At 44.0% G+C, this 25049-nt stretch overlaps 1 protein-coding gene across 1 annotated transcript in view; it reads right to left on the reverse strand.

Annotated features, from left to right (window-relative positions):
* Positions 1-4780: 4780 nt before the first annotated feature.
* Positions 4781-25049, reverse strand: part of Ap3b1 (adaptor related protein complex 3 subunit beta 1) — a 213997-nt gene continuing 193728 nt past the window's right edge. Inside the window, exons 25-27 of the mRNA XM_059276349.1 lie at positions 21729-21826; positions 16713-16851; positions 4781-5499 (exon numbers count right to left, since the gene is read on the reverse strand). Coding sequence (XP_059132332.1) covers positions 5346-5499; positions 16713-16851; positions 21729-21826 — 391 coding nt within the window. The 3' untranslated portion in view covers positions 4781-5345. The remainder of the gene's footprint in view (positions 5500-16712; positions 16852-21728; positions 21827-25049) is intronic.

The raw sequence follows: 25049 nt of genomic DNA on the forward strand, positions 1-25049 counted from the left end.
GTGTAGGTAGGTTTCTTGGAGAGATGTATGTGCGTGTGTGCGTGTGTGTGTGTGTGTGTGTGTGTGTGTGTTAAGATCACACACATGACGAAGCTCAATGCAGTCTTTAGACAGACAAGGGAGCAGTGAGGCTGTGAGTTTTGTGCCGGATGACGAGGCTCCTGCGAACCCTCTTTTGGGCAGAACATTTTCTTCCCTTAAACAATCTGCTTCACGATCAGAGAGCCGGTTGAGAAGGAACGGAGATGAAAGACCTTAAGTTCTCTTTCAGCTGGTCCGTTTTCCGTTTTCCGTTTTCTTTTTACCCCTTTGTATTACTCAGTATTCTGAATTCTTACCCTCTCTGGAACAGAACAAGTCTATTCTCAATGGAAGCACAGGCCACATGTTCGGGCAAACTTGGTAGTTACTCTAGTTATACGTTTGCAGATGATCACACAGGGGTTGAGGGTGGAGAGGTGGGAGGGGGAGGGGGAGGTGTTGAGTGCACAGTTTCCAAACCTAATGTGCTCACTGTTTCCATCCTCTTCTGGATTAAACTAACTCTCCCCCTGATAATAAACAAAAGAAATGGATTGGCACCAAATGAGAGACAGTATGAATTACTCTGAGGAATAGCCTTCAAGACGGGTGTACATATAGTGTCCCTTTAAGGGAACATTGAAATAAAAAAAACACAATACAGCTAGAATTAAGACTTCAGCATTGACTAACTCTACCTCATGGGACAGTTTAAAGGTAATCACAATTATGACCAAGTTAAAGGGAATATGTGGCAAGGACTTGGGAGCGCTGTCACAAAAAGACAAAACCTGAGGCTCGGGACATCTGTCACTTTCTGATTTCATTTATGTGAAAAAAAAATCTCAATATTCTTAAACTATCAATGGCAAAATCATTTAAGCTGGCAGCTTATATTACAGATAAATTCCATTTTACTACCAACTGATTCATACTATTTATTGATTTAACATATATTTAAAAAAACCTCTGTGTGGTCTACTTTATTGCTGTGGGATGTATGGCAAATGTGTTGCTAATTAATCAATAATTAATCAATAAAACACTGATTGGCCGTTGGCTAGGCAGGAAGTATAGGCGGGGCAAGGAGGAGAATAAAGCTGGGAAGAGGAAGGCTGAGTCAGAGAGACACTGCCAGCCTCCACGATGAGAAATAGCTTGTGAAGATGCCGGTAAGCCACAAGCCATGTGGCAAGGCATAGATTAATGGAAATAGATTAATTTAAGCTGTAAGAACGGTTAGCAAGAAGCCTGCCACGGCCATACAGTCTGAAACCAATGTAAGTCTCTGTGTTTACTTGGTCAGGTCTGAGAGGCTGTGGGACTGGCAGGTGAGAGAGATTTGTCCTGACTGTGGGCCAGGCAGGAAAACTCAAGCTACACTTTATCTTCTATGCTGTGAGGAAAACTGACCAAAACGCAACTCCAGAGAGTGAGGGTTTATTCAGTGTACGTGCCCTGCTCGGTCTATCCTGGGGGGAGTCAGGGCAGCAACTGAGGCAGAGACACTGTGGGGTGATGCATGCAGTGGGCTGGGCCCTTCCACGTCAATCAACAAATTATCCAACGTTCATGCTCCAAGGCCAGCCAATGTGAAGAAGGTAATTCCTCAGCTGAGGTTTTCTCTTTCCAGGTGACTCCAGTTTGTGTCAACTTAAAACACCCCCCCCAAATGTGTGTGTGCACGCGCGTGTGCAAGTGCTGCAGGGTAGTGCACACACCAGGGCAGTGGGTATGTGGAGGGCAGAGGGCAGAGGACAACTTCTAGTTGGTTCTAGCCTTTCACCTTGTTTCTGTCTCCACTGGGTGCTTTGAGCTAGCCGGCCTGCAAGCTTCCAGGCTTCTCCTATCTTTACCCCTGCATCATTCACGCAGGAGTGCTGGGATGCAGCTGTGTACTACTGGACTGGATTCCTCTATGAGTTCCAGGGATGGGAACTCAGGTCACCAGGATCGGGAGGCGGGGGTCGTTACCTTCCTAATGCTGCAACCCTTTGATACAGCTCTTTATGTCGTGGTGACCCCAACCATACAATGTTCATTGCTACTTCCTAACTCGAATTTTGCTACTGTTATGAACTGTAGTGTAAATATCTGTTTTCCTTTGATGGTCTTAGGTGATCCCTGTGAAAGGGTCATGAACCCAAAGGGGTCATGACCCACAGGTTGGGAACCACTGTAAGCTATATCCCCAGCCGAACACAGATTTTAAATATGAAAGTAGGCAGCCACAAGTTCTTATTCAAAAGTAAAGCCCTACAGAAATTCTTAGTTATAAAGTATAAAAACATGACTCTTTCTCAAAGATGAGTGCCCTAAGACGACTAAGAACCTTCCTATGGCGTAACATGCACTTTCCCTTCTGACTGATGACATTAATCTCCCCTCCAGAAAACAGCCTGATAACAAAAAGTTACTCAAAATCTAAGGTTCTGAGAAACGGGGTTCCTAATGGGGATGCTGATGGAATTGCAGCCGACAAAGAGGATTCTGGGAGTCAGGACGGCTACATCACCCAACGTCCCAGAGTGAAGAGAACATGGGCTTCCAGAGCAACATGGGCAGGTGTTGCCTAGCAACAGAGAAGTGTTCTGAGAAATGCTTTATCGTTGTGCAAACACAGTGTTCTTACACAAAACAACATGGGTATGATGTCACTGGGTGACAAAACCTTACAGGACCACTGTGACCATGTGACATGGGGCCATTCTCTTCACTCTGAGTCATTGCTCTATTTTGGGAGCAGAAATTTGTTTTTGGGTTTGTTTGTTTTTTTGGCCTGGAACTCATTGCAATCTTCCCATCTCAGCTTTGCTGACATTACAGGTGTATTTCTGACTAAGAATAGAGATTTTAATCATCTTGTTTACTCTCTCCATTGTATAAGCTTAAAAATGCAGTTTTTCTACAGTCTGTTTGCTCTGCATTTCAATGTGCCCTCTTCTGTTTTCTTTCAAAAGTCATTCTCATTAGACTGGAGCTACAGCTCTGCAGTGGAATATTATTTTAAGGTGTGTTACTTTTGTTTAACTCTGTGAAGCTGTGTTACCGTGCCTGTAAACACCTGATGGTCTAATAAAGCGCTGAACAGCCAATAGCAAGGCAGGAGAAAGGATAGGCAGGGCTGGCAGGCAGAGAGAATAAACAGAAGGAGAAATCTGGGAGGAAGAGAAAGCAGCAGCCAGAGAAGGGGAGGACATCAGGGACCAGCTACCCAGCTGAATAGCAAGCCACAGAGTAAGAGTACAATTTACAGAAGAGAATGGGAAAAGCCCAGAGACAAAAGATAGATGGGATAATTTATGAAAAGCTGGCTAGAAACAAGCCAAGCTAAGGCTGGGCATTTATAATTAAGACTAAGCCTCCATGTGTGATTTATTTGGGAGCTGGGTGGTGGGCCCCCCAAAAGAGCCAAAAAAACAAAAAAACAAAACAAATAAAAAAACCCCAACACCACAGCTCAGCAGGGAAGAGCATACGCTCTTCTTGAGGACCTGAGTTTAATTCCCAGCACCCACATCAGTGCTCAGGGTACCTGTAACTCCAGCCCCAAGTGGATCCCATACGTCTGGCCTCTGAAGGCAAAATGCAGCCTCCTCCTCCCATAAATACACATAACTAAAAGTAATAAAAATAAATTTAAAAATTACTGCTGACTGCTTGACGGCACATGTCCACAGTCCTTGCTACTTTTGAGTCTGATGTGGGAGATCACTTGAGTCCAGAAGTGGCTGACCAGCCAGCGTCATCAACATAGTGAGAGGATGTCGAGAACTGAACTGTCGTCTCTGTGGCATTAATCACAGGGGACTAATGACCAGGGTTACTCCAGACCCTCACCTGTGTCAGGAAGGTCTGTCAGCCAGGCGTGCTGCTGCACATCGGTAAGCCCAATGCTTGGGAGGTGGAGCAGGAGGATCAGAGAAGGCCTGAGGTCAGCCTGCTCTACATAGCCAGTTCTAGGCCAGCCAGGGATTGTCTGAACAGCAACAGCAACAAAGACAAAATATAAAAGCATTAGAAAAGTTTCCCGATTCATACAGAACAAATTTGATGAAGATGGTTACTTGCTTACATTAGCAAATAAACCTATAGAAAGATGCTAATATATCTGGATCATACAGTCTTAATAGCATATCATCAACTGTGTACTAGTTAGTTTTGACAGGAGTTGAGCACCAAGACTCTTTTTTTCCAAGACAGGGTTTCTCTGTGTAGTTTTGGTGCCTGTCCTGGATCTCGTTCTGTAGACCAGGCTGGCCTCGAACTCACAGAGATCCGCCTGGCTCAGCCTCCCGAGTGCTGGGATTAAAGGCCTGTGCCACCACCGCCCGGCGGGCACCAAGACTTTTAAAGGAAAAATGAAAGTCAGGATTTATTTAGCAGGTGTAGCAGACATGGTAATCAGGGCTCTAAGATTGAAACTGTTTTACTGTACACACAAAAGCTTTTGTTTTGTTACTAAGCACTTATTAACCACTCTGTAGCACAATTAGAAAATTTATCTAGTTTAGAGAGCTAAGTGCTGATGCATGCCTGTCATCCCAGCATTCAGGAGCAGAGGCAGGAGGATTTCAAGTTTAAGGCCAGAGCAGGCTGCTCAGTGAAACCCATCTCAGAGAAGCAAAGAGAAGAGCAAGCCCAACAAGACACTTGACCTTGTTGGGAGCAGGTTGTCGTTAACAAACTGAGCCCAGTGAGTCTCCACAGTGTGGCCAGAAATACTTACTTGGGAACAAAGCAGTTCAGCCAGTGAGGGTCAGGAGAGGCAAATGTTAGTTTATTTATCTTAGTATTCAGGAGTAACTTCATGATGACAATCGTCAATAACCAATTACAACGTGAGGAAGTTCAAAGAATGGAATTTTACAGAGCCCACTTTTTTGCATTTAATTAAAAAAAGTATGCTATCTCCTTTTCATATACCAAGCTGAGAGGCCACTGAGATGATCTCCTCACTAGTTTTTGTTTACTGCTGAAGGAGGGATGATTCCCAGGGCACTTTCAGTGTCTGACTCACGTCCATCATCTTCAGAAACCAGAAGGAAGATGAGGCCCAGAGAAGTGGTGGTGGAGGAACGCTGCCTGGCCTCCGGAGTCGGACAGACTGACAGTATGTATGCTCTTTGGTCAGCAAAGCGAGGAGGGAGAGGATTGCATACATGATAGATACACAGCAGCATTTTAAAGCAGGAGACAAGAATGTCAGGAGTGCGCTCGCCCCGCTCCAGATGGAAGGGCTATTATTATAAATGAAAGGCGGCAGCAGTGGACGCCAGGCACTTCTGTTGTGTGCCAGATCCTGAAGTCCAGATGTAAGCAGGTTACCCCTGGGACAGGACAGGCTTCAGCTCCCGCAGCAGAACAGAGCCAATCAGGGTCTTCTCGGTGTTGATGATAAGTTGGGCTGTGGAGCCTTCCTTCAGCTCCACAGTGACGAGCATCAATGACCCACTGTGCACAGTTTTAGCTGCAAACCTGCAAGAAAAAGTAAGAGAGAGACCTTTTATCCTGAGAGGGAGAAAGAGGAGACAGCATATGTTCAAATAGGTTTAAAGTAACTCTTTTTCTTAACTGGAATAATCGGTTGAAGGTTCTCTACTGCCCTACACCTAAAGGCAAGCATCCTTTAGGAAAATCACTGAACCGCCCAGCCCAGGCTCACCACCCGCAGGCCACTTCAGTGTAGTTTACAGACAGAAAAAGAAAAGCCTGCTTCACTTACTGGTTTGAATGGCAGATGTATGAGGGCATTCTCCTTATGATATACTTAGGAAACACCCACTAACTCGACAGTTAACATTTACCATGCCTTTTTAAATATGCTGCCACATTTTTATTTTTAAAACATGTTAAGGAAAGGTACCTTCTCAAAGAGCTTGGAATTTTAATTCCTCATATCTGAAAATGATTATGCAAGAAGTTAGATAATTTTATGTACATTAAAAAATTCAAATTCAATCTCTACTGTTAATGGTGACATGAAACAAAGTCACATGACAGCCAAGTGCTACCCAATACCCCCATTTAATATTCAGAGCATTAGATCCTTCTTTTGCTTTAGGATACAACCGAGGGACGTTGAGGTCTAATGTGCTATCACTAAATTCCAAGACACGAAGAACCTACTAATTACACGGAATTAAAGGAAACCTAGCCCTTTAACACTGCAATGGAGTGAAAAGCTGCCGGTGGCGGCGGCACAATGAACTTCTGTCAATCCGGCTCCCTCATTCTGCATGCACAGTGGGCTCCGGGCTGGGAGGGAGGCTGGCCGCCCCTCTATGCGTCCATCTCTTCCTCACGGACCATGTTCTGCACATTTTGGGGGGAGGGGTCTGATTGCAGGGATGACTGGAGAAAAACAAAGTTGCTGCACAGGAGCTTTTGAAAACACTAACAAGTGTGGAGCAGGTCCGTGACCTGCTGTGACCCCACTTTGCAGGGCCGATCCCCTTTCCCCTCTCTGGATGACACGTGTCTGAATCTGAGCCATCTGCCTCAATTTGCGCAACATCTTTAGCCACAATGGCACCCAGTTAGCCCCGACAACAGCTCCCAATACCTAAAAATAAAACTGCCGCGCTGACAGCATGCTGCGGGCTATTCAAGAGCAAACCAACTGGTCAGTGTCTCATGTCTGACAATTAGCACGGGTCCTGCACAGAGTCTGCAGTATCCTCAGGGATCTGTTTAATTACCATCAACATAAAAGAAGGAGTTTATCAGGAGGCACTCAGAAAAACTTCACTCCCGACTTAATTAAAATATTAGCCACTTAAGCAGGAAGCAGATTCTCTTTAAATGAACAGTAATTTCTTTTTTGAGTTTTTAAAAATGACATCAAGATCTTATCTAACACATTAGATTCTTCTTCCTTTTAAGATTCTAACAAGCCATGTTTGGCCCAAACAGAATGATGAGAATTAGTTCTTCAACAATTAGAATAATTCAACGAAAAGAAAAACAGATAGACTTGTCCGACTTGGCTGAAAATACGAACCACACTTTGACAGCACACAGTAAAATGATGTAGCTAATGGCTCACTGGCGAAGCATGCCAGCAACCTTTCCAATCATTTCCACCTATCTTTAAACATGCCGGAAACTGGTAGGAATTGGAGAGGCAGTCCTGCAGAGAAGCAACGTTAGTGAACCAGTTTAGGAGTGTAACCCAGCCATGTTTCTAAGGAGGTTTCTTACAAGCTTTACATCCGTATCTGTTTGCACAGAGATTAGGCACCAGGCCACCTCACTTCCCTTTGTGAGTATGGGCTGCTGCCTCACCTCCTATGGCTCCTTACTCATTCGTTTCTCTTGTCTAAATTTACAGATTATGTGTCTGTGTGGGTCTATGCGCATGTGTGTGTGTAGACCTACCAAATCTAGAAGAAGGGGTGGGGTCCCCTGATGATGAAGTTACAGCCAGTTGTAAGAATTGAACTCAGGACCTCTGGAAACTCGGTGAGCGTGCTTCACTACTGAGCCATTTCTCCAGCCCCTTGTCTAAAGTTCAGAGGCTGTACAGCTTCACAGGAGAAAGATATTTCTGTAGTTTGCTAAGACACAATGGCTCCATTCATCTACTCAACTTCCCCCATAGATCTGGTCACCATACTTTTATTCTTTCACTAAATATTTCAACAGAGGTCTCTATTTCTGACAGGGTTATAATTATGTAAACAATAGTCTTCTTAGTCCCTTTATTTACTTAACACTTGTGCCTGGGGACCTCAGAGGAGGAGATTATGCCTGAATAGGAGCACAATGCACCATGTGAATTTCAGGGCTGTATAGCCCCAAGGTACATTTTATTTCTCTTCCATTCAAAACCTAAAGAGTTAATGTCACAATAACACCAACTAGGCAGAGACAAGCGTTAGTATGTTTACAGAGATTAAAATTGGTATCGTGGGCATGTTTTTCAAATCCTGTTATGAATTTCTCAGTGCCTGGAAGAGCAGGAACATGAAGCGGAGGCGTTTGCTTAGACTGCAGAGGCAGAGCACAGACCACCCTAGCAACCAACCCGTGAGCCGCTGCCTCTCCAGCAGGGGTGTGCTCCTGCAGCACACGGGCTGAAAATGATGTGTTAAAGGGGGAACCGGAGATCGGATGTTCTGACACGCCCACTTCAGTTCAAAAAGAACGGGTTTCACTGGAACATCGCATGGTTACAACTGGCTTTTTGGGTCCAAGGAGGCAAACCCACTCCCCAACGCTGTTTATCATTTAAATTCTCAACAGGCCATGTTTTAGCATATATTTAAGTTACAGTTATGGGAAGAATACTAGTTAGTAAACAATAGCTAGAAACCCTGCTTGTAAAGACACGTTAAATTTGACGGGTGACATCAGGTCTTCAGTACTTGGCCTCAAACTAGGTCCTATTGTGACTTTTTTTTTTTTTTTTTTCAGAAGGCAGGTAAAGTTCTGGTCACTGTAAAGTAGCTACTGTTTATGCCTTGTGACCAGAGGTGGGTGTGAAGTACTTACTCACACAAATTCATCTGACCCGATGAGGCAGGGGACTGACAGAGATGGGGGTACGGAGGAGGCTGAGGCCCACAGAACTGGAGGCACTTACCTGGTACACAGGGCCAGCACATGGCAGAGCAGGGGTTCAAACCACAGCACTCTGAATCCAGGTCACATACAGTTTCTCAACAGATGCAAAAACACACTCAATATTTGTTTCTATCAGTCAACAGATGATTTTCCTATTCACCTAGCATGTGTAGTATAACCTATCATTATGCCAGAAACCTTAAGAAAGATTTTCTCCTTTCAAAATTATGTGCTTACTTTGTGTATTCTGTGAGACAAAGCATCCTGACTTAATTCTGTCATATTTTTAATCCTCGCTCTTATAGATTAAAAAATTAAAGTATTGTCTACCTACTCTTTCCGAAGTCACCAGTAAAGAAAAGTATGAAAACTTTTTGAATAGAGCTGTAACAGGGAGGGACCTCCGAGAGACCAATCACCCTGGAAACCAGGACCCCACATAGAAGGACCAGAGTGACGCCACGCAGAGATGAACTGTGTACGACGGCTCCACGTTATTAAAAGGACAACATCTAAATGTTATTCATTTCATCCTAATATTAAGCACTCACTGTTTATAATCAGCTGGGAAGGTAAAACTGTTGGGATGTATCTGTCTGACATCTTACTAAATGTCTTGTCTGTTATCTCTAGCAATTGACATTTAGTCTTTTTTGAACCTTTAAGATTCAAGAAAAAGCCCAAACAAGCTCAGGCTGTGCCCTAAATGAGAGAAAACAAAAAACAAAAAACAAAAACCCACTCTTTTAAGAAGTTATTTTCTAACTACTGTTGGAATGATGAAACTGGTCACTAACAATCAATTCTGAATAGATATATCGTCTGCAATTCATTTACATTTGTGAGAAACTGGCTATGGATCATAAATGTTCTTTTCCCCCCCCTCAAAGGAAGGACGAGCCACAGCTCAATTGTTCTTAGGAGTAAATGCAACGGCACATGAATGCAGGTCTCTGAGAGGCTGCCTTCGACTCCCAGCACCCACCGACGAGCTCCTTATGCAGAAGCAGACTCGCTGCACGTAACAACAGCTTGACGACATGCTTTTTCTTCTCTTGGATAATCTTCCTGCTTTCTGGTTTTTCTATTCTGAGTTCAATTTTCTTGTGCTTTCTGTTCTACTGGTTATCAGAAGCTGTGACAATGGCCCACTCAGGCTAAAACTTTTTTTCCGACTCTGTACATGAAGCCTTCAATTACTGCCCGCTGAAGCAGACAGAATCCTATTAGTAAGAGAGGCGATCACAAGATGCAGTGCCCTGCCCTAGCTGTATAAAAATAATTAGTCCAAAGTTGACAAATGTGTAATCAAGTCGCACAATCATTATATGTAAGAAAGCCTGGCTTGAATGGGGTCCTAAACACCAATACCACAGCATGGAGATTTGGAATATTATTTTCCAAAGGATTCAAAATTGTAAATCTTTACTGCCTTGGCTTAATACTGTTTAAATAGACCGAGATTTTAAACAGATAGAGATTCTGTATGTGGCAAGGAATTTTATTTTGCTGACTATAAAATTACATTTAAAGTTAAGACCATTATACTATTAAGAAAAATTTACGAGATTAAAACTGAGAGAATCTGAGACAAGCACTTTAAAACCTGATCTGGAGACCTGGGGATGCTTCTCTCTAGCACACAGACGAAAGGAGTGAAGGGAATAGGCTTCCCTCAGAACGTGGGTTCCTAGTCTAATCATGAGAGATGGTCTAAAAATCACCCCAGCCCATCAGGTCAGTGATGGGTTCTCTCTCTTTGTACAGAAAAGCTAAAACTTAAGTGCACTTCCCAAAGAAAACACAAGGCCCCCAACCTGCCACAGCATCTGCTTGGTAGGGTGTGGGACGAGACGGTGTTAACAAGGAACCACACAGTAAGGTCAATTCTTACCCCCTTTCTTTGATCCCTGACAAAACTGTCAACAGAAGAACACCTTTCTTTTATTTATTTTTTTTACATGAAGACATCTATTTATTCTCATTAGTGAACTGCTGCATTAGAAGGCTATTCCCTCACTCATGAAGAAATGAAAAGTTAAATACAGAACATTTTAGAGGAGGACTCGGCTGTGCAGTTTGGTTAGGTGTGAAATATTCAGACTGGCTTTCTGTGTAAAATTCACTGAGGTCTGCGTTTGTTTTCAAATGAGATGCTGCTTCTGAGCCAGGAGGCCCAGGCAGATCCAAAAGCAGTTCTGCCCTCTAGTGGACAGTCACCGGCCGGCGGAGAGCGCGTGGCTCACTTAATGGTTTCCTAACTCTCGGTTCTGCTGGACTCAAAAGGTGTCATATTGGAGAAAAGACTCAGTCAGATACCATTACATCAACAGGTGTTTAGATAACCCCTTGTTTCAGGGCAGATTAAACAGGGATTGGCAGTACTCTCGGAGCACAGGCTAAGCAAAAACTGCTTTCACTACAACCCTCAAAAATCATGTGGAATTTAAATCTCCTGGAGAGTCTACGAGAAAAGAAAACAATCAATAAACAAAAACAGTATCCTGGAGCCAGATGTGGTGGCGCACACCTATAATCTGAGGCTAAAGCAAGTTCCAGGCCAGCCCAGGCTATAGGCAAGGCTTTATCTTAAAACAAACAAAACACCCCATACCGTACCACACCAAACAAAAAAAACAGAACTGAAACCAAACAAACAGAACAAACCCCTACAAACTCACTACATTATCACAAGTTTAATCAACATAAAGATGGGAGAAAGGTAATTATTAGGCCCCTCACCAAGAAGCGAATGTCCATTCAAGAGACTCATGACAGATCTTATGAGATAGAAAAAGATACATAGAAGTATATCCCCTATAAATACCATGTAAACAGTTATGTGGTAATGGGACTTACTGGGATGAAATTAAAGAAATAACTTGTACCTGTACTTTACACTACTTTATACTGATAAATCAGTGACCAAGACTGCCATGGGTATACTACTCAATTTGAACAGCAGACTTTCTTAGTAATTTGTGACTAGAAAACAATAGCAAAACATTTCCCCTACTAAGGTCTTTCCATCCACAAGGTGCATACGTCAACAAATCTCAAATTAGGAAAGGGTAGACAGAAGGAGAATGAATCCTAATTAACATCTGTGGGGGAGGAAGAGAAGCATGCAGGTGCCCAGAGTCCGTCTGCACCAAACATCACATTTCCCAGTACACGGTCAACTGGGGAAACTGTGATTCATGAGATGACAAGAAGGCATACAATATGATACCGATGCAAATGTCGCAATTCTGAACATGGTGAAGTGCAGGACTGGTGAAACACCCTTTTCTTAGTGACCCGAGAACTCTCCAGGCACGGCTGCAGCTAACTCACAAAAGAACCTACAGAACATCTCACCTGGGGCTGGAAACAACTTCAGTGGCAGAGAGCAGGCATGTGTGAGGCCCGAGATTCAGTATGCACCCCCTTTGCCTAAGGTTCCCTCACTGACTGTTTTTGAAATGAAACTATGTAAACACAGGAAAGTAGTTTTACCCATGCTATGTGGCTCTCCCTAGCTAGGCAATCCACACTGTGGACTCTGGGGCATACATGCACATCCCCGGGGCACCCCACACTGTGGACTCTGGGGCATACACGCACATCCCCAGGCCATCCCACACTGTGGACTCTGGGCATACATGCACATCCCAGGACTGGTCCCTGAAGTGCTAAGCTGAGTGATAGACGTTCCAGGTGGATAAGCAGCACAAAGTCTCCCACCTAATTCTTTCCAAAGAATATCTTTAGAGATTTGGGGATTATGGATGGATGTTTAGTTTCTGATTTTCGGTATGGGGCATTAATTACCTGCACTGCACCAGTACAATTGAGCAATGGCCCCTTGGTTTCTAACTACATTGGTGACAGAAGCTTTCCTCAGAAACACTGGATTTTTCTCAGACATCTTTTCTGGCCCTTGATGAGCCTGAGATTCCTACGGCTAGTCCTCAGTAGCCTCTTAGAACACATGAACTCCTGACTTTGTGGAGTCCATCCCTATGCTATGACTGCTGGCCATCCTGCCTTCACAGGCTCTTCTCATGTATTACTCATAGTTCTGATTGAAGACTCCCACAATGCACAGCGTATCACACACATTTCACAAGAAGAAATAAAGCCATTCCACTACATTTTTAGTAAATGCTTTTGGGTGATTCCCAGGCTGCTTGTTCCTAAGTGTAACTGTGACCTGGGAAACAGCAGACCAACACAATGGCTGGTAACTCACTAAGATGCCTGATAAGGTTCTTCTCACCGCACCTTCTCCTAAGAGAGTAAGAAAACCAACAGGAAGACAGAGGAGGCAGTCAGTCAACAGTACACCACCTTTCTAATGCTACTAGCTGTTGAGTAAACTAAAGGTAGGTATGCTTTCTCAGTTGATCTTTCAAAGTATTAACTATGGAGGAAATGTTCAAAGCCTTTGAAGTGAATTCCATACATTTTATACTTGACCCTTCCCTCCCTCTGTGACTAGCCTTGCACAGCATGCATGTGCTCTACCACTCGGTTGCATCCCCAGCTCACATTTTCCTCTCTACTTAGTCTCATACTAGGTTGTCTAGGACGACCTTGAACTCACTCAGTAGCCAAGGCAGGCCTTGAACTTCCTATCCTCCTGTCTCAGCCCCTGAGTAACTGAGACTACAAGTCTACATTACAGGGCCAGGTACCTTTTCCTTAGTGAGGGGCATTACTGTTGAAATGACAAGCACCATTTTTCTATTACTTGTTCGGTGAAAGCTCCTACTTCATACTGTCCCACACTGAGGCAAATTCATCAAGGTTTACTTTTCTTAGGAACTCACATATTTTTAAAATTGGTGTTTAACACAAAAGAATTTCAAGTTTGGGGAGCTGTAGTAATAGACTATTTCAATTAAGGCAATGGGAATTTAATTATTGACTCGTTAGGAAGAATACAATGGCATTGTTAAAAGTCCTGCAAGAAAGAAATGATCTTGAAAATTAAGGAGAACATATGCCAATTTGTTATGTAACAAATTTTAGTATCTTAAATAGGGACAGTCAAATGCTTTCCATGTTTGGTATTTAAAAAATAATCTAAAGCCAATTATTGTTTACAAATATTAGAGTATGGTTGGTCCTTGTCTTTCAGAAACTCAAAAGAGCTCTTGGAGAAAAGTACAGGGATCATTAAAAACCTTACAGGATTTCAACATTGTCACCAGCAGATGCTATCTAGGCTTAGAGAGAAGAACAACATCCCCTGGGGGAACATAACATCAGATGCTACAAAATACAATGACTCAAAAAATAGTACACTGTCAATTTCTGTTATTAAACTGTAATCAGCAAAAGTTATTTCATTTAAGTGAAATGAAGAAAAGCATTGATATAGATTTTATAAACAATTAACTCAAAAGATGGCAGAGTGTTAGATAATCAGAAAAATAACTTGAAACAACTTGATTGAGAAAATACAATAATGAAGTGCTTATGGCCTGGAAGCCTTAAAAAAATAAAAACATTTATGGCATTATATAGCCATATTTTTTTAACACATAAAATATTTTCAGGTGTAGTAGACCTTAGAGGCAAGTTAGGACAGCACAATCTATTAAGTTTACATAGACCTTTTATTCCCATCGACCCTCCTCCCCCCCGGCTGCAGAGCCCACACCCAGGCCATTAATGATGGAACTAAACAGAAAAGCACCATGAGATCCTGTACATGAGGGCCGAGCACATTAAGGCTGAGTGCCACCTCCACGATAAAGTAAGTGGTTCTGAGTTATCTGTCTCCTTTGCATTAGCAGTAATAGTTTAGCACTGACTGTGATTTTTAATTAAAGTCATTTGACCTGGCAAGAGGTTGCAAACCTCCAGAACAACTTTCAGGAAAATTATGTGTTAATCAGGATTATAAAACTGGCTTTTGAATCTCAGACCAGTCCTGCTCTCTAGCCCACCTCATTCTCAGCCATGCCTTTCTCTTCTGTAATAAACTGTCTCTATTTCTGTCAGTAGAATAAAAAACAAAACTATGCTAAGTGTCCTTCCTAGACCATCTTCCAGTAGGAAGACAGCTTTCATATTATTTAGCTTAATATAAAAGGTAACTTTACTTCTTTTCATCTCAGAAATAAAAATCTGCAAGACTGACTTTTGTTTTCTAAAGAGCAAGACCCACAACCCAACAACCCGCACACAAGACCCAAAGCACAAGTTGGCCGTGAGAAACTCTCTGTCTCCTGTGCACCACGGGAGACTATGATGCCCGCAGAGCGCTCTCTGCTGCCGTTCTAGAGCGGAGGGAACAAGGCAGGCACAAGAAGCCAGAGTTAAAGCCCACAATGACAGACACCCTTACATTTTCATAGTTTCAGGAACTCATAAACATTAGGGAAAAACCATAGGGAAGCAAAAGTAGCCAGGGGCTGGGCCAGCTCGGCCGGCAGTGGACAGTTTGCCTGTCACGTACAAGGTTGCAGTCTCCAGTGCAGGAAGGAAAAACTCATCACACCGGAAAACGCAGAACCAGAACGCTCTCCTTTTCCTGAAAAAGCTTTATCTTCTCTCCTGGTGAGCAACATCACTGGACAGACAGCCGAGTCTGCACCATGGGGCCGGTGTGATGACCTTTTCCCTACTTTAATCACTACCTCCATGAGACGACAGGGCTTCTTATAAATTAAGAAATGTAAACCTCGGCATTCCCAACGGATTTACCCGAAGTTCCACCCACTTCTCTTGCTATGAACAAAAAATAAAAACAAAGCATACCTGCTTTTTGAGTAGCACACACAACTTGATGCTGCCCCAAGAGCACAGAGCAATCAGGCAGCTGTGAACAATGGCCTCTCAGCTCTGCAGAGGGCAGGCTACTGTCCTTCTGTAGCCGGCCCAGGATTTCGGGTCTGCCGCCCCTCCGCCCCCCCCTTTAGCTTTCTACCCATTTTCATACAGGTGGTGAAGGTAAGGCCTTAAGGAGAACGGATGACCCGCCACAGATCTCAAGGCCAGGCACGCAGGTCTAACACCCAAACCACCCATGGCATGTTTTACACAGAGCCTCTTCTGCTTCTGGGCTGACACAGAAGAAAACAACAAAAACCAAAAAGACCAAAACAGGTCCAAATTTAGACTCCCTTTTGAGTCTAAATTTACTTCTGTAACTGAGGATTCTATGAGGAAGAGGACATCAAACACTGTGTGCAGGTATCTGTGTGGCAAAGGTATGCCATCACAGTTTGTGATGACTCCTTTGCGCTCACAAAGGCCTCTTGAATAACCATGTGGATAAGGGGTAATTCTTCTTATCTGTCCTTTCACTTGAGGCCACAGGCACCCCAGTATACAGAGTGCGAACAGGAGCCACACTTGCTACTGCCTCTCAGGACACAGGACCTGGATGCTGTGCTTATTCAGGTGCCTGGCGGGGAGGAGGTACTCGGTCTGAGCACAGAAGCTGTGTTTGGGCTGCTGGTTGTCCAGCAGCTCCTTAGAAACCAGAAGCAGCCTTAAGGGAGTGCCTGTCAGGGGAAGGATGTGTCTACAGCGCCCAGTGCCCCACTCGACCATGAAGAGTTTTTCCTAGAAACTCAAATCCAGAAAAATAAGGTAAATTCTTAACAGCATTATAAAAGGCATCTCAAGAAGCCACCAAGTTATTATAAAATGTAGATATTGTCTGAGCATCCTTCAGAAGCAGCCATGCCAGTATCAGAAGGATGTTATAAAATGGGGACAAGGAGCCGGGCGGTGGTGGTGCACGCCTTTAATCCCAGCACTCGGGAGGCAGAGGCAGGCGGATCTCTGTGAGTTCGAGGCCAGCCTGGTCTACAGAGCGAGATCCAGGAAAGGCGCAAAGCTACACAGACAAACCCTGTCTCGAAAAAACCAAAAAAAAAAAAAAAAAAGAAAAAAAAAGAAAAAAAAAGGGACAAGGCTTTGACTCAAACCCATCAATCAAGCCGACCATCAGGCATATGGTTATTTACTGACAAAGAAACAGTGGGTTAGAAATTATGCTTCTGAACACAGACGTTTTCCCCACACCACAGGATAGCGAGCTCACTGTGTACACTATCCCACACCACAGGATAGCGAGCTCACTGTGCACACTATCCCACACCACAGCATAGTGAGCTCACCTGTGCACGTTATCTTGGCCTGAGGGCACTGCGCCGAGGTTGGCAACATTCACGACCTTCTGGAGGATCATGGAGGGAGTGAAGTTCTGGGGAGCAGCGATGACCGTGACGGAGGTCTCATTCATTCCAGTGAGCGTTCCTGGAACAGCAAAGGAAGAGTCCATTCAACGGGTCTTGTTGTCAAAGGGATGGGAGCGTTAAGCTCACAGTCAAATTTTAAAACTTTTCCCAATGAAAGGGACACTACTTTAGAATTTAATATATAAAGTAATTACATACAATCAAAATGATACCAGTGTTTCTAAGATCAAAAGTCTTCACTGTGTAGGAAAAGTAAGATGCTGTAAAAACAAACAGAACATTCTTCATACATCTGATTTTAACTAGTACAGGATAAAACCTAGGAGTTTTAAATAAGTTTTCAACTTCAGACCCTTTGAAAATGTGATGAGGGTCATGTACACTGCCTCGACCTCACTTGGGCGGGTACTGACTTCTTGATAGCATTGCTATTTGCCCTGTTCCTTCCCAGACTACCGCCATGCCGACTGACAACCAACGCCGTAATCCCGCCCCAGCAGCAGGACCTGGTGAGTGGCTTCCAAATGACACTCACTGCAGGGACTGAGGTCGGTTCTAGAACACGGGAGCGCTAAGCTACACGCAACAATAAAGCCATCTGTCTGACCAACTGAACTAGAGCCAAAACACACATGGGAGATTCTGAACAGAGAAGTCTGACAACAGAAAAATGTAAATCACACAGTTCTAAACTCCTAGACATTTTAACAGTATTAGAAAAAGAAACTTCAGTGAAGGAAACCTACAGACAAACCCCACAATCGACAGAAGACATACCACTAACGTCAGAGCTTCATGTGGATACGCTCAGGCAACCAATTCAGTGATATACCAAACTCTTGGGAAAATACTGAAATTTAGTACCTGGGCTAAAAACTGAAATGATTACAGGAAATGCCATCTATTTGCATCTGTGACATCAGTCATGAACACTAATGATGTCTATTAAACACAACAACTTTCGGAGACATTTGATCACGTGCACAGTACTGTGCACAATTTATGAAAATGGTGAATTCTGATTTCATGTTTTCAAAAAACTTACACACAGTCCTCCTTATTTAACCTCCAAGCCTATGTATGCACTTTAGTTATTTATTGCAGAGGAAATCTGAACACTTTAAAAGTCCCTCTGATCAACGGGAGAAAGACACTAAAGGCTAACAACACTGCCCGAGACCCTATTCCCATCCATCAGATAAAACCAGAGCCATCTACGTCCAACAAGGAGCGCGCTTACTAACCACTCTCGAGCCCAGGAACACTACGTTCTGTCTTAGGCCGTTTAACTTCAACATTAGGCAGAAGCTTTAACAACTACACAAGTGGCCAAACTGTGCTTTTAAGTGGAGCGCAGGGCTGACAGAAGACTGCCGAGATGTGTGTACTCATTTAGGGTTTAAACCGTCTCCATTAAGCTCTATTGGAGAGCAAGCGCTGAATAAATGAATGCAACTATGTTTATGTTAAAAGCCTGTTTCCCGCAGCATGTAATTAAAGGAAATGCTGCACAGAGCCAGTACTTTTGTCAAGCTCCTGTAAATGGAAAGATGGATAGCACTCAGAGAAGTGAATGCATTGCTTCATATTTAACCTTAACACTCTTGTCATTAATGGTTTGTCTAACTTGTTCTATAAAAGACAAGGTACTGCTCCATTGAAGTAAAATTAAAAAAATCAACTAAACCATGCTTTTCAGAACACAAGATTCATTATCGTCAGCTAATGTATTGGCATAAAGCAAAGTAACATCCTATCGAGTAAGGCACACATTCAATCTGCCTTCCCACCCCCCTTTATTTTTAACTCATGCTGTTTTATTGTTATAGGCAATTTGTACCACTCAGCATGACAGTGTAAACTGAATCAAGATTAATTTACATGCAAAAGAACACTTAGGAGAGCAGCGTGGTAAGCAAATGTATTGTCTCGATTGCTGAGGTGGAAAGGAAGCTGGAGGGGAAGGTGCTCTAATTAAGGGGCATCAAATATGATTGCTTGTGGTAGTTAAGGGCCAGAAAACAGCAAATGTCTGACCATTTAAGGAATTAGCATCTTGCGAGCTAGGAGCCCTTAAGATGGATGCATAAATCACAATAAAATTAAGCAAGCATTCTAGGTTTCTTTCTTAAACCAGAGATTTTTGCTTAATGAAAATATATCAGGTATTTTCAAATTAACAAGAAAGAAAAATATGCCATGGTGATCATTAAATGTTTGCCCATACATGTACAAAAGTAAAGGTTCAGGGAATACTTTAAAGTTATCAGAGGGAAGGGCTGTGGCTTCATGGGAACGTAACAGCATTTTGCTCGAGGTATAAGACAAGATTTAATTTAGGCTTATCGGATGTAATTAATAGCTAAAATGAAAACCAAGGAACGCAATGAAATCTTATTTGAAAAGATTTTTCTAAATTTTAGATTTGCAATTTAAATGACAGGAAGAGAAGGATGGAGAGCAGGCAGCCTGGAATAAACCACTGGCCTGAGTCTTCTGAAATGAGAACTGTCTGAAGAAACTAAACTCATTTTTTTCAGTATACGTCATCGTATTGAAAGGCTCTCACACATAGCTCATTAACTATCTGCAATGCTCCAAACTCGTAACTAATAAATCACACTCCAGTCGAAGGCTCAATAATATGAATACTATAACACTTTCAATATCTAGGACAGCCCAATCTGATCGAGCACTCGGCCGGACACATTCCTGTTGTTTGACCACATATTCAGCACCTGAGAAAATGTGATGGGACAGGTGGTACACCGGAAACAAGGCTTTTGTTTTAAGGAATATGAACGTAGCTCATATGAATATGTCTGCTGAGACTACTTCTAATATTTTACATACTGCTTTGTATATCTTTGGAATAAAATAGAACCAGATTCCTCCTGTTTCTTCTTTATAATTTTTAAATTAAATCCCAATGAATACACTTAATGCAGTTTTTGAGTCTTAAAATATGTCCTGTGAAATGAGATAATAAGTGCATTTATCAAAGTAGAAACAGGTTTTAAAGCTAGCATATAACAAAACGTACACACGTTTCTTCAAATTACTTACATCTTACCTTCTAGAACTTTACATTGACAAAATATAAACAAGTGATTTTCATTTAGGTTTAGGATTTCCCTCTGGGAGTCATCTTTCGGGGTCTTCTGTGAAAGCCAGCTCCCTTCCTGGAGCATTTCACCAATCCATGTGTAAAGTTGTGGATTGAGACCTCTATTAGCAAACCCCTGAAATCCGTAACTAAAAAGACGGGACTAAAAAAGCCTGTGGTGAATCTGCCAGCATCAAGTCCCACATCAAAGGATGAATTCAGGAAGACAGAGAGAATGATACAGAAACGCCAAGAGACCGGTGAGGATTTACAAATACTTCATATAAACACATTTTCAAATAGCTTTATTCAGAGTAGCCTTTCTGCTCTATTAAACATAGCAAACAGCTGCCAGATTTATTCAGACAAATAATCAACAACCATAGGAGTAAAATGGCAGAAGAAAAAGGAATTTTGGCAACAAGCCCACAGAGGACGGCGGCTAGTCTCCGTGTGCACCTCTCTCGTGCACTTGTGGTTCTGTATGGCTAGTCAGAGAAAAATCCCTCAGTCACAGCCGAGTACAAAACATTTGATGGAACCCGCAAGTACTCTAAAGGAACGCTGAGAGAGAGCAAAGGCATACAGTAATCTGCAGTGCAGGCCTGAGCTGCACCCCGAAGGCCGACTATCCCCATCAATCGGCGCCTTCCTCCCTGGTGCGCCACTCACCTTGGTTTGCGGAGCAGATGTAAAGCGGAGGCAGGCTTTAGCCAGCAAAGGGCAGAATAGCAAACACGAGAATCAATTCATTTGTCATTGGAAAAAGAAAGCCACAGAGATAATTTCTTCTACAGCAATACTCAACTTTTAAGGAGACAAATACAAAGTTGGATTTAGTTATCCCTTTTTAAAAAACCCACTTAACCAGGACTGAGGTAGGAGAAGATGCTCTATTGACAGGGTTGTCTGAGGTTTTCGTGGTGGGATGTTTCTGACAACAGGTCTCTCTGACCTTCTCAGGAAGCATGGCCTCTCCTCAGCTAGGGAGTGCTGTGTGTGCAGTCTTCCTGGAAGAGTGAGGGATATGACTGAACGACCTCCAGATAAAAGGATCTTTGATTATACCCTCCAGAGAGAAAACTAACCGAGGCTCACATCAACGTTTACACATTGCCGATGACAGCATTTAAAGAAACCCTACCTTTATGAACATGTACTCAGACATCTAAAATCACTGTTTTCCCCGTATCCATACACAAACAGGCCCTCACTTTCATTAGAAAGCATGCTTCACTCTGGGCAAGTACAATATTAATACCTGCAGTCTGCTGCAAGTATTTTCTTTGGTGTATATTTTAAAATCTTTCAGATCTGACTTAGTCAAAGCATTTCTTTAATAGAATTCAGTCAAACGAAAATAGAAGTCTTTCAACAGTATACTTAGGGCTTTAGTCTGAAGGGTAAAGTGCGTTACTGTGTATCTGGAAAGGCACGTTAGGAGGAAGGAGACGGAGAACGACTTTCTAACAATGCACGAACAAACGCTGCAGACCACGGGTTTACAGTGGCAGAAAGAGCATCAGGGAGTCTCCAGTTCCTGGAATTTCAAGCACACGAGCATAGCACAGGGCTACAGAACAACTCTCAGAATTGAGCAGCTGGTTAAGATCAGCCTATCACTGCAAAGACACAGTAACCGATTTCCAGTCCTGCCAGGAACACGCACAAACACATACTTTTAAAGTATGAGTGCACGCATTAGAGCAAATGGCAAGTGTGCTGGCCTGTTGCTGGCTGGGTGTGCATGGAAACCCCCAAGCCTGTTGGAAGCACAGGCGTATACCGTGTAGTGCAGACCTTTCTAGCAAAACGTAGTCAGCTCTCACCTCGCTCCTTCTTAAAGTCTTTCTCTGACATGGCCACAGGTAAGAGCAGTTCCCCAACAGGAGGCTGGATGCTGACATTGAAGCAATCATCCTTGGTGCTAAGGAAAAAAAAAAAAATCCAAAGGTGACCAAATGCTTAAAATCATACTTTTAAACATTACACAGTCTAACAAAAACAGTTAAACTTGCGATCCTCCTGCTTCCACCTCCAGGATGCTGTTTACAGCCATGCCACATGCTGGGTTTATGCAGTACTGAGGACAGAACCCAAGGCTTATTTAGCAGGGGTGAAGGAAGGAGAACCTTGCACCTACTCCTGTGTTTTAGGAACAGCGATGAGGCCCCGCAGATGAGGCCGACAGCACAGAGCGGCTTTATAGACAGTATGCCCGCTCATGCAGGTTTTCTACAGGGAGCTCCAGCTCAAGGCTGCTGTCCTGGAATCCTGGCCTACTCCTGCCTCTTCACTCTCTGAATTGTACGGATACATAGAGTCAAGTACACATACCACTACTTTATTCCCAGAACCAACACAAAGCACTTTCAAAGTTTAATTTTTAAAGACTGCTTTGTATTTGTGTGTGTCTGTCTGTGTATGCATGTGGGTACCCAGGAGGCCAGAAGAGAGCATCAGATCCCTTGGAGCCACCTAATGTGGGTGCTAGGAATGGAACTCTGGTTCTCTGGAAGAAGCAAGCACTCTTAACCACCGCACCACCTTAGTCCAGTGTCAATGCTTCTTAAAGGAAAGACAAACCATTGGAGCCTTCAGCCCTGACCCATCTATAACTCAGAAACTGGTGAGGATGGGAGAACACAGGTGGGGAGCTCATTTAACTCCGGTTGAGGGGGCAGAGGTTCTTAGCATTTACTCAGAAATCCTAACAATGATCGATCCTAAGAGGCGGCTTCTGTTATCCAAAATCAGCTAGTAAGAACACCGGAGAGGCTGGGGGTGTGGCTCACTAGAGTGGTAGGGTACTTGCTGGCATGACTGGCCCTGGGTTTGAGTGCCAGCAACATCCCCCAAACCCAAAGCAAATTTAATCAGCACAGCCAAGGACCACACAGCTGTCCGTGCTGGGCTCTGCACCCAAGCGTCCCTGTCTCAGAGCCCATCCTTATTCTGCTAGAGCGCAGCGCTTCTCTGGGTTGGAGAGCATTGAGCGTGGGGCTGAGACATTTATGGGTAGTCTGGAATTAGAAGAGACAGACCGAGTGATGGACGGACAGAGTCTTTGAACTTTACCATGAAAACAACTGGGTGAACGACGGCACATTAAAGAGGAATCTGGATTCTACACAAAAGAACTTGGCTTTAATTATCTCAGACTCTGAGGTGTCCAGGAGATAATTAGAAATGCAAATTAGGAAGGGCAGGAAAAGAAGGTGACATGGAGAAGGAGGACACCTTGAGAAGGGCCTGGTGCAAGCCTGCGGACCACAGGGGAAGGAACCAGCGGTGACAGACGGGAAGAACGACTCTGAGGAAAGCCTGTGCCCGATCTGCCAGGAGCCTAAACTGAGGACTGAAGGAGACACTGACGCTCCCTCGGCAAGATGGATCCGATGGGAGAGGAACAGGGCAGGGGGTACAAGGGACAGTAAGGGTGACCGGAGAAGCGAGGAGAGGCAGGAAGCTTCCTCAACAGACGAAAGATGCTCTAAGAACGCAAAGGGACAGTGGAAGGCAGAGCCAGGGCCTCTGCTACAGCAAGATCTTTTTTTCCTCTTTTGGTTTTTCGAGACAGGGTTTCTCTGTGCAGCTCTGGCTGTCCTGGAAGTCACTCTGTAGACCAGACTGGCCTCGAACCTGGGGATCCACCTGCCTCGGCCTCCCAAGTGCTGAGACTAAAGGCGTGCGCCACCACCACCTGGCTAGAGCAAGGTCTTACCGATGAGTGTAAGCACTAGATGAAGGGTTAGCCTGGGAACACAGAGGCACCATGCTTGGAGGAGGACACCCAGGCAAGGGAAGGGATGGCTAACTCATTAAGGGAGATGTGTAACAGTCCCTAAAGAGGTGGGTGTACACACCACACAGTATAGGAACTGGACATATGATTTATAAACTAACGAGACAGAAAACCGACCCCTTAAGTTGCTAGCTATGCCAGTGTTATACAAAACAGGAGGCACAGGGCAATCTAGTGAGGAAAGGCCTACTAATTCCTTTTTTATACCTTTAACTTCTTGTGTCCTATTTTCTTTGTTTTAGTACACAAACAATGTCAGCATTGGCTAGAGAGATGGCTCAGAGGTTAAGAGCACTGGCTGCTCTTTCAGAGGTCCTGAGTTCAATTCCCAGGAACCCCATGGTGGACCACAACCATCTGTAATGAGACCTGGTGCCCTCTTCTGGCATGCAGGCATACATGTAGGCAGAACAGTGTATACATAATAAATCTTAAAAAAAAAGTTAACATACCAAAACATATGCTTACACATGCATATGTATATTCACATACACAAAAAAATAAACATACATCCAAGGGATGCATAGCCAAAATTGTTACTAAGAGAGGCATGTACACAGCTTCAGAAGGTAGAGGACCAGAAGAGCAGATGAACTGCACTGCTATCTGTAACTCTAAAATAAGAAAGACACCGCATGCTGTGTGGGTCCGAGGTCGCTCTGCCGCAGTGAGGGAGCTGTGCAGAGTAGAGAGGAGGGGGGACGATGGCTTCTCAGGTCTCTGGGGTCAGGGGAGCACTCATGTATGGTTTCTCCAGTGACACAGTGTGCTGGGGAACAGCAGACACCACTGGCCAGATGTGTTCTGCTCTTGGTACCCATGCACATTTTGTGTTGTGTCTGCTGAAACGAAAACACTGAGTGCCCAAAATGGGGCACTGGAGGTAAATGTAACAGGACTGGAACAGTGCAGCGGTGGACCCTGGTGCCCGCTCGCCTGCCCGCTCACCCAGTATCTGTCTGCTCTTTCTTCGCTGCCTCTCCTGCAGCAAAGGATGAGTAAGCGCCCCGGTTTTGAGCCATGAAGCACAGACAGATTCCACGGGGAGCTGCCAGGGAAGCTCTGCTTTGCTTTTTGGACACAGACATGGCTCCTTTTTCCTTGATCTCTCCCTCTCTTCCTCCCTGCTTCTTTCTTTTTTGGGGGCTGGGGGAGGGGCAAGAACATAGACAGGAGCCTTCAGTAGGGCAGCCTTCATGGGGTCATCATAACTGAATTAGCACAGGACACACAAGGCAGAGAGCCTTAGACTCCACTGACCCGGGGCAACTGGTCACCAGCTTGGTATTGCTGAGCGTGGACTGCTCTTGGAGCAGTAGTAAAGCCCCGTTTGGTTAAGCCACAG

Source organism: Peromyscus eremicus, chromosome 11 (assembly GCF_949786415.1).
Source record: "Peromyscus eremicus chromosome 11, PerEre_H2_v1, whole genome shotgun sequence".
NCBI lineage: Eukaryota > Metazoa > Chordata > Mammalia > Rodentia > Cricetidae > Peromyscus > Peromyscus eremicus.